The following is a 19,254-nucleotide window of genomic DNA, read 5'->3' as shown; positions in this document are numbered from 1 at the left end:
ATATTCACCTCATACTGTACCAATGGCATTTACTATACATGCATTCTGGAACACATTTACATCACTGTCGAAGTTCTAATTACACCCCAAGTTTAACAAATTATAAACAAACAGGAGCCTAACTTTGTGATTTGAAGGTGTACCAGAGCTTTCTTGGCTTTATACAGTAGGCCACTATAAAAGTAAGGAGGGAGCACCAACTACCTATCTTGTCACCTTCAAAGGCCTCCAGATGAAAATCACATCACGCCAATTACTCATCTGGCATGAGGCTCAGCCGCAAGGGATGGAGTGTGGAACATCAGTGATGCAAGAGACCAGAATTGGAAGGGCACAGTAATGGAGGTTTTCAGCACAGAAAAGGCCATTTGGCCCATTGCATTGAGGAGTGAGATAGATTTTGCAATAGAGAGGAGTGATGCCATGGAGGAATTTTAAAACAAGGATGAACATGTAAAGTCACAGGGCTGCTCAACCGAGACAAGGTAAGTCAGTGAGCACACGGGCGATGGGTGAACTGGACTTGATGTGCACCTCAAGCACCAGAGAGGTAAAGAGGAGCAACAGAGCCAACACTGTTACTTCGTTAGTTGTTTATTTATTGGAGGCCATGTGATTATTTTCAAATGAAAACGTCAGGGTTTGGACAAGGTATTTCCTGTCCCAAGGGACCTTATTTTAATTTAAGGCCGGCACAGTGGTTAGCACTGCTGCTTCACAGAGCCAGGGACCCGAGTTCGATTCTGGCCTTGGGTGGCTGGCTATGTGGCGTTTGATCATTCTCCGTGTGTCCGAATGGGTTTCTTCCGGGTGCTCTGGTTTCCTCCCTCAGTCCAAAGATGTGCAGGTTAGGTGGATTTGCCATGTTAAATTACCCCTTACTGACTGTGGCGACTAGGGGCTTTTCATGGTAACTTCATTGCTGTGTTAACAGAAGCATACTTGTGACAATAAAGATTATTATTATTAAAAGGTTAGGTGGGGCTACAGGATTACGGTGGGAGCATGGACCTGGATGGGTGGCTCTTTTGGAGGGTTAGTCCAGGCTTGATGGGCCAATTGGCCTCTTACCACATGGTAGGAATTCTATGATGAGTTAAGGTGATTGATTGATTGATTGTTTTGATTTATTGTCACATGTACCGAAATAGAGTGAAAAGTATTTTTTTGCGGCCGAGGGAACATACACAGTACGTACATAGTAGACAAAAGAATAATCAACAGAGAACATTGACAAATGGTACATCGACAAACAGTGATTGGTTACAGTGCGGAACAAGGGGCCAAGCAAAGCAAATACAGGAGCAAGAACAGCATAGGGCATCGTGAATAGTGTTCTTACAGGGAACAGATCAGTCCGATGGGAAGTCGTTGAGGAGTCTTGTAGCTGTGGGGAAGAAGCTGTTCCTACGTCTGGATGTGCGAGTCTTCAGACAGAACCAATGTGGGGTGATTCAAACTCAACACAAGAAAGCTTCGCTGGGACAGTCAACCAAGATGGAGGAAGTTAGGTTTCCTGACGTGCTGAGGCACACGCCCCAGATTTCTTAAATCCATAGCATTGCAAGAGTGCAGAAGGAGGACATTCGGCCCATTGAGTCTGCATTGCTCCTCCGAAAGGGCACACAACCTAGGCCCACTCACCCGCCCTATCCCCGTCCAACATTTGTGCATGAAATAATTATTTCCATCATTCTCAGCTAGCCTTCCTCCAGTGAGTTCTCTTCAGAGGCCATGTTAAAAAAGGGGACTTTAAGAGATGGGATATGCTCCCGCTATCACTGGTGGGGAGGGTACAGACCGTGAAAATGACGGTCCTCCCCAGATTTCTGTTTGCCTTTCAGTACCTCCCCATCTTCATCCTAAGGGCCTTTTTCAAGCGGGTGAATAAGGTTGTTTCGGACTTTGTGTGGGCGAATAAAACCCCACGAGTGAAGAAAGTGTTGCTGGAGCGCAGTCGGGCAGGTTTGGTTGGCGCTGCCGAACTTCTGCAATTACTACTGGGCGGCTAATATAGCCATGATTAAGAAGTGGATAGTGGGGGAGGGGTCAGTGTGAGAGCGGATGGAGGCGGCGTCATGAAAAGACACAAGTTTGGGAGCACTGACAACGGCACCTCTTCCATTCTCGCCGGCCCGATCTCCACAAGTCCGGTGGTGGTGACGGCTCTGAGAATCTGGGGGCAGTGGAGGAGGTATAAGAGACTGGAGGGAGCATTGGTTTGGACCCTGATTTATGGCAGTGGCTAGGATGAACAGGTTTTTCGGGGTAGAGGACAGGTGTGCACGGGAAGTCCAGCAAATCATGTCCACATGTTTTGGGCATGCCCGAAACTTCGAGGGTATTGGCAGGGTTTTGCTCAGGCAATGTCCACGGTGCTAAAAACACGGGTGGTGCCGAGTCCAGAGGTGGCGAATTCTGGGTGTCGGAAGAACTGGGAGTTCAGGGGGCGAAAGAGGCTGATGTCTTGGCCTTTGCCTCCCTGGTAGCCCGGAGACAGATCTTATTAATGTGGAGGGACTCGAAGCCCCTGAGTGTAGAGGCCTGAATTAATAACATGGCTGGGTTTCTCAGTCTCGAGAAGATAAAGTTTGCCTTAAGAGGGTCAATAGTAGGGTTCACCCAGAGGTGGCAGCCGCTCGTCGCCTTTCTCGGGAAAATTTAAATGTAAGCGGATGTAGTATTCCGGGGAGCGGGGGGGAGCGGGGGGGTGGGGGGGGGAGCGGGGGGGGAGGGGGGAGCGGGGGGGGAGCGGGGGGGGTAGGGGGAGCGGGGGGGGGGTGGGGGGAGCATGGGGTGGGGAGCGGGAGCGGGGGGGGGACCGGGTGGGGGGTGAGAGCGGGGGGGGGGGGGGGGGAGGGCCTGATTGTTGTATGGTTGGGGTGTGTGAAGATTGGGATGGGGATGGAAATATTTATTATAACCATGTTTATGTCATCGTTATTATTATAAAAACTTGCAAATATCTTAATAAAAATATTTTTTTAAAAAGGAAGTCACGTTAAAAGCTTAAATGTGCTGATGGAATAATTTCTGGGGAAATTGGTGAAATATTAAATGAGGCTAGGCTTCCATGTACAAAACTTGCAAAGTCCATTTTTTCAAACAAATTAAATTCTAAAGGGTGTTTCACAGCTAATTCTGTCCAGGAAAACAGTTTGCAGTTTGAAGAGGAGTGGCTGGGCTCGTTTCCTTTGAAGGGAAATATGCAGATGATGATGGGGGACCGTTGATCAGAGCAGCATTTTTCAGGAAGGTACATTAAAAAAATTATTGGGAATTACCACAGCAGCAAGTTCTGAACAGGGCGAGGCCCTGAGCCTTCTCTGTCTCACACTGAAGAATCCTGGAACTTCCTCCCTGACAGCACAGTGGGTGTACCTACGCCACATGGAGAGCAGCAGTTCAAGAGGACTGCTCAACAGTACTTGCTGCTCGAAGGGCTAGTCAAGGAAGCGCAATAAATGATAGCCTCGGCAACCAACCGTGAAGGTATTTGTTTTAATTCAAGAAAGTCTTGGCAGATGCATCGTGACGCCCCCGTTTGCCTTGTCAGTTGAGTGAGTTAGCGTGAGAGCGAGGAGAACAGCTCCACCAGCTGGCGATTATTCGAATTGCGAACAACCGTCCATGAGGGCGGTTCCTTACTTTTTAAGGGTAATATGTAAATAAGACTAAAGACTCTCTTAAGCAAACAGCTTTTGTTCTTCAGTTAGAGGAATATTCAAGTATTTAGCGTAATACATGAGAAAGAAACGCCCTGTAGATTGGAAATAGATTGTGAACAAGGCGAGGTTCTGAGTTTGATAACGGAGTTAGTGTGACTGTGAAGGGTAGTAGCTGATGTGGGCTGGGAGGATGTGAGAGTTTTCAAGCATACTTACCTGGCAGGGGTGAAACCATGATCAAGAAGGTGGTTCGCCCAGGACGAGGCTAGCCCATTGCACTTCGGGTGTGCTGACGCCTGCGATGTCCCCAAATGCGGGATACTCGACTGCAAAATTTGTGGTAGTGGGGGACTGCGTTCGCGCTCTCCCCTGATTTACAAATCAAAAATAGAATATGCTTCCATAAGTACTTGTCCACTGTAGAGTTCTACATTGCTTATGCCATCCTGCCTGCTTTATATTTACTACAGTATATATTTTGTGGTTGGCAAATTCTACGGACTCCTTCTTAACGCAACTATATCTTTCTATATCAATGCAAAATCACATCACCAGCCAGCTATTAAATAATATACATTCATCTTTGCAAACATACAGCAGCGGCCCCTCACTGTTTGAAACAACAACCTGTCCCCATGTGAACACCCCCTTTCAATTCCCTGTCCGAAGCGAACAGCCCATCTCATCATAACCTCCCAGTAAACAGCCGATTGTCTAATTCATGTCCTCTGAAGCTCCTGTCCCCTCCCACATGTGTATGTCCTTTACTGCCCCTTGTGTAAATCGCTTCCCCTGGTGTGGATCTGTCTCAGGAACAATCTTTTAATTCACTTGTGGTTATTTATTGAACAGAAAAGGGGAGAGCAGTCTCCAGAAATAAAGTGAGAAGTCTTACAACACCAGGTTAAAGTCCAACAGGTTTGTTATGAAGCACTAGCTTTCGGAGCACTGCTCCTTCCTCAGGCGAATGAAGAGGTCGGTTCCAGAAACACATATATGGACAAACTCAAAAATGCAAGACGATACTTTGAATGCGAGCCTTTGCAGGTAATTAAATCTTTACTGGTCCAGAGGGAGCGGGTTAAAAAGGTGTGAATTGTCTCAAACTAGGACAGTTGGTGGGGGGTGACTGTAATGCGGCATGAATCCAAGGTCCCGGTTGAGGCCGTACTCATGTGTGCAGAACTTGGCCAGAAATAAAAAGAGCGAAAGCTGGAAAGAGAAATCCAGACCTCAGGAAATTAAAAGGCTGACATCAGGAAATTGAAATGGCCGTGGAGAATTTCATTTAACCCTCAGATTGGTCGCACAACCGGAAACACATGAATTCTTCCTGGATCATAACAAAACTTCAGACAGTTTCACATTTACACTGTTAATTTCATCCTGTTTGTCACTTACCTGGGGGGAGGGGAGGGAGGTGGGGAGGGGGGGGGGGGGGGGGGGAAGGGGGGGGGGGGGGGGGAGGGGGGTTTGAACATGCTTGTTATAATTTTCAAGGCCCAGCTAATTCAACCCCAGGGTTTAAACCTGTTTAAAACTCCAGACTCTCGGTCCAGCATTCACCAGAACCAGCAAAACACCGGGTCCCAGAGAGGAAATTAAATCTCGGGGTAAGAAACAGACACAAACTCAAGTGGGCCCATTGGGTGCAGACTTGGAGAACATAGAACATGCAGTGCAGAAGGATGCCATTCGGCCCATTGAGTCTGCACTTAAGCCCTCACTTCCACCCTATGCCCGTAACCCACTAACCCCTCCGAACTGTCCCCTCTGGTCAGGAGTCCTGATCCCAAACTCTCCATCTTTGGATCTTCACATTGGAGGTTTTAATATTCCTTGTGGAAGAGAGAATAAATTTGATTAAAGAAGAAAACAAGAACATTTTTAAACAGAATAACACACAAGTCAATGATTCACGTTCAGTTGGACAAAATCCCAGCAACATCCAAATACAAACAAGCCAGAGTTATTATAAACCAGATTGAGACAGAAGGAACACACACATTGAACCAGAGTGGGGATTAGGTCCCCTCCCTGGAGACGGTTTTGGGATTGGGTTCCCAGCCAGGTCTATCCTGAATGAACAGTTTGCAGGTTCCAACCCTGAATCTCTGACATATTGGGATGTCTCTTATAAAATATAGGAGCAGAATTAGGCCATTTGGTCCATCGAGTCTGCTCCGCCATTCGACCATGGCTGGTATGTTCCTCATCTGCTACCTACAATGTTACAGGCCAAGTGCTGGTTAGCGAAACCAGCCAGAGCATCTCCTCCCTAAAACACATAATCTAGGAGCAGGAGTAGGCAATTTAGCCTCCCGAGCCTAACACCCTCAATGTGATCATGGCTGATGCCATCCTGGCCTCAACTCCACCGACCTGCCCATTCTCCATAACCCTTCAACCCATTACCAAATAGAAATCAGTGTAGAAATCTCCACCTTAAATTTACTCACTGTGCCTGCATCCACCGCACTCTGGGGTAGCAAATTCCACAGATTCACAACCCTTTGGGAGAAATAGTTTTTCCTCAACTCTGTCTTAAATTTTCTTCCTCTTATTGTAAGATTATGATCTCCCATTTTAGAAAGCCCCTCTCAACCTGATCCCTTGGAGGCTTGTCCATTGGGACGTTAGTCCCGGGACTGGAGGACAACTTTTTCATTCTTATTAAATAATTCCTGCTTTTCTTTTAGGGAGAGGTCATTTTAAACATTGCGCTTGTCAGGAATTTCCATGCAGTTTGAAATATAGAGCACAAACCCCATCACAGGACTGGGCAGAGTATGTGGTTTCTTACTGAGATTCATCTTGCTTGTGGATTTTTAGAGATATCGGTATGAATTATTTCTGTGCGTCTGAGTGTGGCCGTCTCACAGACACATAGAATTCCTACTGTGCAGAAAGAGGCCATTCAGCTCATCCAGTCTGCACCGATCCTCGGAAAGAGAACCCTAGCTAGGACCAGCCTCCTGCCCTATCCCCGTAACCTCACCTAACCTGCACAATTTAGGACTGTGGGAGGAAACCGGAAAACTCGGAAGAAACCCACGCAGACACTGGGAGAAAGTGCAAACTCCACACAGTCACCCGGATTCCTGGCGCTGAATCAGCAGTGCCACCCTGCGGCCCAGGCATCTTTGCATTGTGATGTCAGTGTGAATGGCATTAACCTTTGGCAAAGACTCATCCAGACTCGAAGCTTTAGCTCCCATCTCTCTCCACAGATGCTGACAGACTTGCTGACATTGCCCAGTATTTTCTGTTTTGTTTCAGATTCCAGCATCCGCAGTAATTTGCTTTTATCTATATAAATGTACATCCTGATCGCACAGTGCTGTGTGTCCTATGTGTGTGCATCTGTATCTCTGTGTCTGTTTTTTTCGCAATTAATTAAGCACAGTGTAAGGTTAAAGGTCCTATATTAATATAAATTGTATGTGTCTATCCGCGCGCGTGTCTGTCTGCGTTTGATGTGTCTGTGTCCATGTGTGCCGCAGTACTGGCCCCATAATGTACCGCAACGTCCACACGCAAATATTTCTGCCTCCCACCGTGCGCTTTCTGGATTTTGCGCTTCAAATCGTTGCATTAAGTTAATCGACCGTATGATATTCGTAGGATGGAGCAATTTTTAAAAAATGACGAAATCCAGGATAATTAGGTCATGGTCACTTGAAAAAACTTTTGTGATGAAAATAAATGATTTCAAATGCTACAAAGAGCGTTTCCTTTCCTTTCAGGAAAAACAATCTTTAACAAACGTTTGCTTGAGAAATATCCCGCGGCAGCAGCGACTCCTGGCGGTCTGGTTTGAAAGAGGGCGTGGAACTCGGTTTGAAGGAGGAAGTGGGACTCCGTGAATATTGCACTTGATTTGACCTGGAAATCGGGACGCCGAAACCGAAACCGGGATTAAAATCAGGAAGTGGCGCTTGCTGGTGAACATGGCCTGCAGACAGCAGCAGCCCGAGAGTTGGATCGAAGATATAAATTGCTCCATTTGTCTGGATGTCTTCACCAATCCGGTTTCCCTGGAGTGCGGACACAACTTCTGCCGTTCCTGTATCACAGGCTGCTGGGAACAGAGGCAGAGGAATCTCTGCCCGGAGTGCAGGCAGGAGTTTCCCGACAGAAAGCTGACCGTCAACAGGAATTTAGCCAGTCTGGCGGAGAAAGCTCGGAATTTAAACCTGAATCCAGGAGAGGGGGGCAGTAAATTTCATTGCGAGGAACATCAGGAAGAACTGAAACTGTTCTGTGAAACCGACAAGAAATTGATCTGTTTGATTTGCAGGGATGCGCGGGAACACAAAGCGCACAACTTCATGCCCATTAAAGAAGCGGTCGAAATCTACAAGGTAATTTGGTGACAGGTTTTATTACCAGATTATTTGATCGCGTTATCATAGTCTGACCCTTTCATCCTGTATCTCTTTTCCCTATCCCAGGATCAGCTGAAATCAGCTTTAGAATCTCTCTCAGAGAAGAAATCGATGTTTCTGAATACGGAAATGAAACAGATAGGGAAGATTTCTGAAGTTAGGGTAAGTTTGGGTGCAACTGCTCCCGTTTTCTGGTAGCCATGATGTGGAGATCCGGTGTTGGACTGGGGTGAGCACAGTAAGAAGTCTTACAACACCAGGTTAAAGTCCAACATGTCTGTTTCAAACACTAGCTTTCGGATAACTGCTCCTTCCTCAGGTGAATCTGGGTGAGTTTTGTTTCCCTCCAATGTGGGACATAGAATCATAGAATCCCTACAACGCAGGAGGCCATTCGGCCCATTGAGTCTGCACCGACCCTCTGAAGAAGCATACCCCCAGGCACTCCCCCCACCCCATCCCCGCAACCCCACCTACATTTTTGAACATTAAGGGCAATTTAGCATGGCCATCTCACCTGCACATAGTATTATAGAGTATCATAGAATTTGCAGTGCAGAAGGAGGACATTCGGCACATCGAGTCTGCACCGGCTCTTGGAAAGAGCACCCTACCCAAGCCCACACCATCACCCTATCCCCATAACACTAACCCCACCCAACACTAAGGGCAATTCTTTGGACTGTGGGAGAAAACTGGAGCACCCGGAGGAAAACAACGCAGACACGGCAGCACAGTAGCATGGTATTTAGCATAAATGCTTCACAGCTCCAGGGTCCCAGGTTCGATTCCCGGCTGGGTCACTGTCTGTGTGGAGTCTGCACGTCCTCCCCGTGTGTGCGTGGGTTTCCTCCGGGTGCTCCGGTTTCCTCCCACAGTCCAAAGATGTGCGGGTTAGGTGGATTGGCCATGCTAAATTGCCCGTAGTGTCCTAATAGTAAGGTTAAGGGGGGGAGTTGTTGGGTTACGGGTATAGGGTGGATACGTGGGTTTGGGTAAAGTGATCATTGCTCGGCACAACATCGAGGGCCGAAGGGCCTGTTCTGTGCTGTACTGTTCTATGTTCTATGTTCTATGACACGGTGAGAAAGTACAAACCCCACACAGACAAGTCACCCAAGGCTGGAATTGAACCTGGGTCACTGGCACTGTACCACCATGCCACCCGCGACCACTGTGCCACCCACAACCACTGTGCCACCCCCAACAACTGCCACTGTGCCATGCACAGCCACTGTGCCACCTTGCCGCTCAATTGATTATTTTTTTCCCCCACACATTTCATTGACCAGGAGCAGTCAAGCAGTCTGAAGATCCACATCACATCCGAGTTCAGCAAAATGCGCCTGATTCTCACTGAGAAAGAGCAGCGTTTACTCAGAGATCTCAGGAAGGAGGAGGAGAGGATTCTGGGCACAATGGAGAAAAACCTGCAGAAAATTCAGGAGAATTTATATTCCATTGAGGAGGAGCTTTCCAAGTTGCAAAAACAGATGGAGCAACGGGACAGAGTGAAGTTTCTGAAGGTGAGGAATATAATGCAGGTTACTTCCATGAAATGCGGCAATTGCAAAATAATCGGAAGTAACTTTGAAATAAATGCAACATTTGCTGAAAAACTCAAAACTGTTCTTATTCCCAGTCAATGTGTGATTATGACTGAACTCATGGTCCCCATACTGTTTGCAAATTCTGGGGAATACTTGCAAACTCCCAAGTATCAGTTGCCTTGCTCTTGACACACAGTTTGGAAATTACTCCAGTATTTCCTAAAATTTATATTCTCCGGAACCCTTTGCAATCCAGATTGCTATTCAATTCATAGGAAATTTGGGTCGGCTTGGAGACTCGAGTGTTAAAAAAACACACTCTACCCGCGTCTGTATGGGTCTCACCCCCACAGATGTGCAAGGCTAGGTAGATTGGCCATGTCAAATTGCCCCTTAATTGGAAAAAAAAATGGATACTCTAAATTTGTTAAAAACGCTGAATCATGATTCCGCTCCCCACCCCCCAACTCCAACCCACCCACATCAGATATGAGCATAGGGGCAGGGTGACCAATCTGTCTGCTCCCTCAAGAGGTAGGTTCGGACTTTAAATATAATAATGAGCCTCACTGTTATTCCCCATTGTAAACCAAAGTGTGAGAGCTAAATCCAGGCCAGGACTATCGGATGTAGGATTTGGGTGCTTTTTCATCCACCTGATGGGGAGGGGCAACATTCTGCTCAACATCCTGTTAACCTATATCTTCACCTAATTTTCCAGTTCACCAGCTAGCTCCACTTTCATGCCCTGATAATTTCCCTTATTCAAGTTTAAAACTCAAGTCTTGGGTCCACGCTTCTTTCCCTTAAACTGAATGTAAAATTCAATCATATTATGATCGCTGCTCATCATCATCAGGTCTTTAATTAATCCTACCCTGTTGCACAAGAGCAATTCTGGTATAACCTGGACTGTGGGAGTCCAGGTTATTTTACTCTATAGTAAAATTAACTATAATTATACTCAAATTAACTCTATAGTTGGCTCCTGAACGTGCTGTTTTAAAACTACCCTGAAAACAGTCTATGAACTTTTCCTGGCTTTTCAATTAGTCCCATGCTATACCCCTTCTTGAACCCCCACTCTTTTCCCAAAGCCCGCGCATTTTTTTCATTTTGAACTCATCCAAATTCTTTTTTAAAATGTACAAGTGAATCTGCTTTTGCCACTCTTTGGGTAGTGCATTCCACATCATCACAACTCACTACTAAATAAATTCTTCCCTCTTTTCCTTGCTAGTTGCCATAGATCTATACTTTCTGGTCAGGCCAGTGGAAGCAGTCCTCTCTTTAATTACATAAATAACGTTGTGGGCAAGAGATGCAGGGCGAGTTAGGGGCAGCACGGTAGCATTGTGGATAGCACAATCGCTTCACAGCTCCAGGGTCCCAGGTTCAATTCCGGCTTGGGTCAATGTCTGTGCGGAGTCTGCGTGTGTGTGTGGGTTTCCTCCGGGTGCTCCGGTTTCCTCCCACAGTCCAAAGATGTGCAGGTTAGGCGGATTGGCCACGATAAATTGCCCTTAGTGTCCAAAATTGCCCTTAGTGTTGGGTGGGGTTACTGGGTTATGGGGATAGGGTGGAGGTGTTGACCTTGGGATGCTCTTTCCAAGAGCCGGTGCAGACTCGATGGGCTGAATGGCCTCCTTCTGCACTGTAAATTCTATGAAATAATAAGAACAATTTTACACTGAGTATTAATGATCTGGAACTACTAGGAGAGTGGACATTGGTTCGGCGAGCAATTTAAAAAGGAAATTCGATGTATAGAAGTCATTGAAGATGGTAGGGCATGTTGAGACAGCAAGTAATACAGCATATGCCAAACTCAGTTTGATTAATAGGGGTATTGAGTACAAGAGTAAGGAGGTCATGTTGAACTTGTAGGCCTCATCTGGACCACTGCCTCCAGTTCTGGGCATAGTACCTGAGAAAGGATGTGGAGGCATTGTGGAGAGTACAGAAGAGATTGACAAGAATGATTCCAGGGATAGAAAGCTGTAGCTATAACGATAGATTAGAGAGGTTGACTGTTTTCCTGGGAGACAAGAAGGCTGAGGACAGACTTGATGGAGGTGTTCAAGATCCTGAAGGGTAGGGTCAGGGTAATTAGTGAGAAATTATTCCCGTTCAAAAGGATCATCAAGAATAAGAGGGCCCAGATTGAAAATAATGGGCAAAAGGAGCAGAAGAGGGGTGGCATGGTGGTGTAGTGGTTGGCACTGCTGCCTCACGGCGCCAAGGACCCAGGTTCGATCCCGGCCCCGGGTTACTGTCCGTGTGGATTTTGCACATTCTCCCTGTGTCTGTGTGGGTCTTACCCCACAACCCAAAGATGTGCAGGGTAGGTGGATTGGCCACACTAAATTGCCCCTTAATGGGAATTTAAAAAAAGATATTTTAAAAGGAGCAGAAGTGATGAGTGGAAGAAACTTTTCATACAGGGAGCAGTCAGAGTCTGGAACAAATTCCCTGAGAGGGTGGTGGAGGCAGACTCGATCAAGGCATTCAAAAGGTTGCTGTCTGAAAATAAAGAATTTGCAAGGTTACGGGGACAAGGCAGTGGTGTGGGATTAGGTGGAATGCTGTTTCAGAGAGCCAGTGCAGACACAATGGGCCGAATAGCCTCCTTTTGCACTGCATAGATTCTGTCACGCTGGATGGGCACTTAAGACAAAGTAACTGGCAGGGCTGCCGGGAGGGGTAATGGGACTGACTGGATTATACTACAGAGGGCTAGCATGGACTCAAAGGGTTGAACAGCCTCCTCTGTTTTGTGATGATTCCATTTACTCTGTGAAACCCCCTCAGAATTTTGAACATATGCTAAATTTTACCGTGCCTCCTTGAAGGGAGACAGACACGTATCTGAAGTTCCTCATCTGTGACAACATCTAGTAAATGTGTCCTGCAGCCTTTCTTTTTTTTAAATCAATTTAGACTACCCAATTCATTTTTTCCAATTAAGGGGCAATTTAGCGTGGCCAATCCACCTAACCTGCACATCTTTGGGTTGTGGGTGCGAAACCCACGCAAACACGGGGAGAATATGCAAACCCCACACGGACAGTGACCCAGAGCCGGGATCGAACCTGGGACCCCGGCTCCATGAGGCTGTCCTGCAGCCTTTCTAAGCTGTGCCCAGGATTGAATGCAGCTCACCAGCTGAGGCCTAGCCAGTGTTTTATAAAAGTTTAACATAACTCCCTCGCTTTTGTATTAATAAATATTAATATTGCTCTCACCCCCACCTCCCCCCAAACCCAAGTACAACTCATTGATTCATTTCAAAAGGAACAGTTAGATAGTCTTTTCATCTGTTTGACCCAGCAGTAGTACGTAGATTCCCAGCAACGTGTGACAGTGTGAGCTTGATGTCTGCCATCTGGACGTGGGTGGTCAGTCTCCCTGAACACAATTTTGTATTTTGTTTATTTTAGGAGGAGGCCTGTCAGAAGAGGAGGTAGGACATTCATTTTACTGAAATTCTGTTTTAAGTTAAAAGCAAGGTAGCAAGGTTTTTGTGGTCAATTTATTTTTGCAACAACTGTTTAATTCTTACAGAACCGATGAGAAATTCAAAATACAGTCAGTGGCAGATGCGGCCCTGCCAGTTGGAAAGTTCAAAGGCCCTTTACAGTATGCAGCATGGAGATCAATGATGGACACCATTAACCCCGGTATAGCTTTTAGATTCCTTTTGCGGAATTTGAATCCAGATGAGAAGAGCACAACCTGATTTTACTGACCACAGATTGAATGTGGGCAATGCCATTTGTTACTCCAGGGATGGCTCTCCAATCTCATAGAATCTACAGCATAGAGTCCTAGAATGGTTAGTGCATGGAAGGAGGCCATTTGGTCCATCGTGTCTGCGCTGGCCCTCTAAAGGAGCATTTCACCTAATGCCACTCCCCTGTCTTCTCCTCATAGCCCTGCGCACTCATCCGTTTCAGATAACAATTCAATTTCCTCTTTCAATGCTTCGATTGATCCTGTCCCCACCAATTCTCAGGCTGTACATTCCAAATTCTAACCACTCGCTGTGTGAATAGGTTCATAGAACATAGAACATAGAACAGTACAGCACAGAACAGGCCCTTCGGCCCTCGATGTTGTGCCGAACAATGATCACCCCACTTAAACCCACGTAACCCGTATACCCGTAACCCAACAATCCCCCTATTAACCTTACACTACGGGCAATTTAGCATGGCCAATCCACCTAACCCGCACATCTTTGGACTGTGGGAGGAAACCGGAGCACCCGGAGGAAACCCACGCACACACGGGGAGGACGTGCAGACTCCACACAGACAGTGACCCAGCCGGGAATCGAACCTGGGACCCTGGAGCTGTGAAGCATTGATGCTAACCACCATGCTACCGTGAGGCCCCAAAGGTACCGTGAGGTTCCCCCCCCCCCCCCCCCCATGTCGCTCCTCTTGCCAATGACCTTAAACCTGAGCCCTCTGATTCTCGATCCTTCCACAAATGGGGACAGTTTCTACCAATCTACTCTGTCCAGTGCTTTGCTTGCGCGTGACTGTCTCTGGATCAATGAACTGCAAAAGAAAACTAGCAGAAAACATAAGCACTGAAAACAAGAGCTTCTATAAGTATATAAAGAGGAAGAGAATAGCTGCAGTAAATGTTGGCCCTTTAGAGGATGACACTGGTGAGGTAATAATGGGGAATACCGCGATGGCGGAGGCACTGAACCAATATTTTGCCTCTGTCTTCACGGTAGAGGATAATAACAAATTTCCAAAAACTGCAGTTAATGCAGAGGAACTTGGTGCAACAACCATCACTAGGGAGCAAGTGTTGAATAAACTACTGGGACTAAATGCAGATAAGTTTCCAGGACCTGATGGCCTGCACCCTAGGGTATTAAAGAAGTTGCCAGCAGAGATAGTGGATGCATTGGCTATGGAATTTCAAAATTCCCTGGATTCTCGAAAGGTCTTGGTGGATTGGAAACATGTTAATATGACACCCCTATTCAAAAAGGGAGAGAGGCAAAAAGTAGGAAACTATAGACCGGTTAGCTTGATCTCTGTGGTGGGGAAGTTGCTGGAATCAATCATTAAAGAGGACATGACTCAACATTTGGAAAGACACTCAATTCACCATTGTCAGCATGGTTTTATGAAGGGTAAATTATGCTTGTCAAATGTGCTTGAGTTCCATGAGGATGTAATTAGCAAGGTTGATAATACAAAACCTGAGTATGTGGTATATCTAGGCTTCCAGAAGGCGTTTGACAAGGTGCCGCATAAAAGATTGATCCAGGAGGTGTGATCGCAGGGGACTGGGGGTAAGATTGGATTGAGGATTGGCTGACTGATAGAAAGCAGAGGGTTGGGATAAATGGTTCCTTCTCAGTCTGACAAACTATAATTAGCGGGTGCCACAGGGGTCAGTCCTCGGGTTCAACTGTTTACAATCCATATAAATGATCTGCAGGCAGCGACAGAGTGTAACATAGCAAAATTTGCGGATGATACTAAAATAGTTGGGAAAACAGGCAGTGAAAAGCAGATAAAGAGTTTACAGATGGATATAGATAGGCTACGAGTATGGGCCAAAATTTGGCAGGTGGAGTTTAATGTGGATAAGTGTGAGGTTATTCATTTTGGTCAAAAGAATAGAAAAGCAAGTTATTATCTGAATGGAAAGCAGATTGCAAAATGCATCTGGGCAGAGGGATCTGAATGTCTTTGTTCTTGAATCACAGAAAATAGGTATTCCGGTACACTATGTAATAAAAAAGGCAAATTAAATTATAGCATTTATTGCAAAAGGACTGAACTTTAAAAATAAAGAAGTATTGTTGCAATGGTATAAGATGCTGGTGGGACCACAACTGGAGAATTGTGTCCAGTTTTGGTCTACTTATTTGAAGAAAATGGGGTGGCAATGGAAGCAGTTCAGTGGAGGTTCAAAGGACTGAATTGCTAACTTCTGCTCCTAAGTCCTATGTTCCTATGACGAAGCATGGGAAGCTGCCAGCCAACTCTACTGAATGTACAAAGTCCACACTGTAACCAGTCAGCATGGATTTCATAAGGAAGGTCATGCCTGACTAACTATATTGAAACTGGGAGGAGGTACCAAGGAGGGTTGTTGAGTGGAGTGTTCTTCATGCAGTCTGTATAGATTTTTGGCCGGGCTTGACAAGTCCCATACGATCAACTGGTCACAAAGGTAAAAGGCCATGGGACTCATGGGCAAGTTGGATCCAAAAATTGGTTCAGAAACTGATTGATCCAGAAACTGGGCGGCATGGACAAGCTGGGCCGAATGGCCAGTTTCCATGCTGTAAACATTTATGGTTCTATGAGATGTAGGTAGTGAAGGGTAATGGTCAATGAGTGATTTTGTGACTAGAAGAGTGGCGATAAATGGGGCACTTGGCTGGCTGTAACTAGTAGAGTGTCTCAAGGATATGTACTTGGGCCTCAGCCATTCACAACCTATATTAGTGGTTTAGACAAGGAGACGGAGGCCAATGTATCTAGGTTTGCTGATTATAGTGAGCTAGGTGGGAATGTCAGCTGTGAAGAGGTCACAGAGAAATGTAAAGAGATCCCGAGTGAGCGAACATACAAACAAATGGACTATTCTACCCCTTGAACATGCTCCGCCACTTAATAAGGTTATGGCTGACCTGATCTGTGTCGTGTTATGACACATAGGGCAAGTGAGCGGTCAATCCCAGCCCCATTCATCCTGGAATTACAACACAAGTAAATTAACCAATAATCTTACAAAATACCTAAAGTCTGGTCCTCAGCTTCCCAATAATTACTGTCACCAGGTTTTTATGTTGAAACACAATTTCTGTCCATTTATAACAAGGATAATGATGAAATATGCAATAATTACAACTGTGTAATAAGTAAGCTAACCTATTACCCCCATTTTACTGTCCCACTCTTTACACACACAAACACAAGACAGACAGCACGGTATGGGCAGCACAGTAGCACAGTGGTTAGCACAGTTGCTTCACAGCTCCAAGGTCCCAGGTTCGATTCCCGGCTTGGGTCACTGACTGTGCAGAGTCTGCACATTCTCCCCATGTGCGTGGGTTTCCTCCAGTTACTCCCAGAGTCCAAGGATGTGCAGGTTAGGTAGATTGACCATGATAAAAAATTGCCCTTAGAGTCCAAAAAGGTTAGGTGGGGTTACTGGGTTACGGGGATAGGGTGGAAGTGTGGGCTTAGGTAGGGTGCTCTTTCCAAGAGCTGGTGTAGACTCGATGGGACAAATGGCCTCCTTCTGCACTGTAAATTCTATGATTCTATGAGACAAACACAGAGGGGGAAGAGGGGAAAATAATAAGGATAAGCGTATTTTCTTCCAATCGTGGTTATTTAGCATCCTTTATTCACAGCTCGCTTGCAAACTAAAGTGCTTGGTTTGTAGCCTGTAATGATCTTCTCAGTAGTTTAGAAATGCATAATTCACAACTTTTCCCAGAGAGGCCCCTTCACATTAAACTCTGCTTTCAGTTTGTGGTGTATTTCCAGGCCTCTGCCTTTTCTTGAGAGTGATGGTTGGTTTACAACTGCCTTTTCTGCAGAGAGAGTTGGTCAGTTCTCCCCTGCTTGTACAGCCTGTAATTTTTTTCTTATATATAAATTCATCCAGGCTTCCTGCCAGTCCAGTCTTTCTGGAGAGAAACAGAGAGGGGAGGGGACAACGATCCTTCCTCTGAGCAGCCAGGAGCCAAACTGAAAGCAAAACTCCACCCTTGAATCTCTGAAACATTCCCGCGGGATCAGACCCAATCACCACCTATTACTGGGCAGAGCACAGCCCTTTGGGCCAATTCATTGGCCACCACCCAAATCAATCAAACCAAGTCATCTCTGAGGTCAGCCTCTCCACAATCACCAGCCTAAAACAGCACAGCCTTCTGGATCTTTCAGTCTGCATTAAAGGTACAAGCTGCTTTGCCTGAAAGTTACAATCCATTAAACACCCAAGGATCATAAATGTAACAGCAAAAATAAAAGAAAGGGGAATGAAGAGAATAAACAGGAACAAACAGAAAGGATCCTTACAATCCCACCCACGCCCGAGAACCTAAAATCATGCAGCTCCCAATCCACCTCCCCATCCCCTAGATCTCTCCTTTTGTGTCCAAAGATGTGTAGGTTAGGTCGGGTTACAGGGATAGGGTGGAAGAGTGGGCCTAAGTAGAGTGTTCTTTCAGAGGGCAGTGCAGACTTGATGGATCAAATGGCCTATTCTGCACTGTAGGGATTTTATGATTCTTCTGTGATACTCACTGTATTACTGTAAATTGTCCGCAGTTCCAGCCTCTCTGACTTTGGATCCGAACACAGCTCATCCCCAGCTCACCGTGTCTGAGGACTGGATCAGTGTGCGACTCGGAGACAAACGGCAAATGCTCACTAACACCCCGGAGAGGTTTGATCACTCTGCCTTCATCCTGGGATCAGCAGGATTCACATCGGGGAGGCACTACTGGGAGGTGAAGGTGGCCGAGAAGACAGAGTGGTTTATTGGATTGGCACGAGAATCTGTCAATAGGAAAGGCGGGATCTGCCTCAGACCTGAGACCGGATACTGGGCTATATGGCTGCTACCTGATTGCGACTATGTTGCTGGGACATCGCCCTCACGGACCCGGCTCTTCCCAACAGTGAACATCAATAAGATCGGAGTGTATCTGGACTATGAGGGTGGACAGGTGTCATTTTACAATGCAGACAACATGTCCCACCTCCACACTTTCACTCACACTTTCACTGAGAAACTCCTCCCCATCTTCTGTCCAGGACAGAAGCATGGTGGGAAAAACTCAGCTCCCCTGACAATCTGCAGGATTAATTCATGACTCTATGAGTGAAGTAATTCTTTCTCATTTCTGTTTTGATTCTGCCACCCCTCAGCCTAAAACTATGACCTCTCGTTCGAGAATGTCCAACAGGGGGAAACACCACTCTACGTCAACCCTGTCAATCCCCTTCAGCATCTTATATACCTCAATTAGATCTCTTCTCATTCTTCTCAACTCCAATGAGTTTAGGCCAAAACTGCTCAATCTCTCTTCATAAGACAGGTCCTTCGTCCCTGGAATCAATCCAATAAACCTCATGACAACTGTTCTTGAGGCTCCTGTAAAATGAAGCTCAAAAGGGTGGAGAATATGGATAATCAACAGGCCACAATGACAGTGAGCAATGAAATACAAGCAGAAATGCACCAATAAATACAGCACAGCCCCCCCCCCCCCCCTCCCCCCCCCCCCCCCCCCCGTCTCCCCCCCCCCCCCCCCTTTGGAAGGTCAAGATGAAAGGAGATAGAAGACAAAAGGACTGATAAGAGGAGGGGAAGGCAGGATGATCAGCCTTGATCATGGTGAATGGCGGAGCAAGTTCGAAGAGCCGAAAGCTTCCTCCTGCTACTATTTTCTATGTAATGACAAAGGAGGCCACCGAGATGTGGCAAGCTTAACATAATATATGAGAGGAATAAAAGGGGTTACGAACAATGCATGATATTTCAAAGTAAAATTTTGATCTATTTATTTGTGTGTTAAGAAGGTAAAAATGGTTTCAGTGTCTTTTAGGTTTTGCTTGTGAACCTTGGTGCCAGGGAGTCTGGAAA

General features: G+C 46.2%; 1 protein-coding gene and 1 non-coding gene across 2 annotated transcripts; both read left to right on the top strand.

Moving 5' to 3' along the window:
* The first annotated feature begins 3,876 nt into the window (after nucleotides 1-3,876).
* On the top strand, nucleotides 3,877-4,040 carry LOC119976953. Its single transcript, XR_005463106.1, has one exon. It is a non-coding gene; the product is annotated as a U1 spliceosomal RNA (small nuclear RNA).
* A 3,421-nt stretch (nucleotides 4,041-7,461) lies between these two features.
* LOC119976743 (zinc-binding protein A33-like) lies at nucleotides 7,462-18,873 on the top strand. Its single transcript, XM_038817478.1, has 6 exons — nucleotides 7,462-8,032; nucleotides 8,123-8,218; nucleotides 9,349-9,582; nucleotides 13,047-13,069; nucleotides 13,171-13,286; nucleotides 17,934-18,873. Exons 1-6 carry the CDS (start codon nucleotides 7,619-7,621, stop codon nucleotides 18,479-18,481), a joined length of 1,431 nt encoding a protein of 476 aa, XP_038673406.1. The 5' UTR covers nucleotides 7,462-7,618; the 3' UTR covers nucleotides 18,482-18,873.
* Nucleotides 18,874-19,254: the final 381 nt, after the last annotated feature.

Source organism: Scyliorhinus canicula, chromosome 13, assembly GCF_902713615.1.
Source record: "Scyliorhinus canicula chromosome 13, sScyCan1.1, whole genome shotgun sequence".
NCBI lineage: Eukaryota > Metazoa > Chordata > Chondrichthyes > Carcharhiniformes > Scyliorhinidae > Scyliorhinus > Scyliorhinus canicula.
This window is presented reverse-complemented; position numbering and strand designations above follow the sequence as displayed.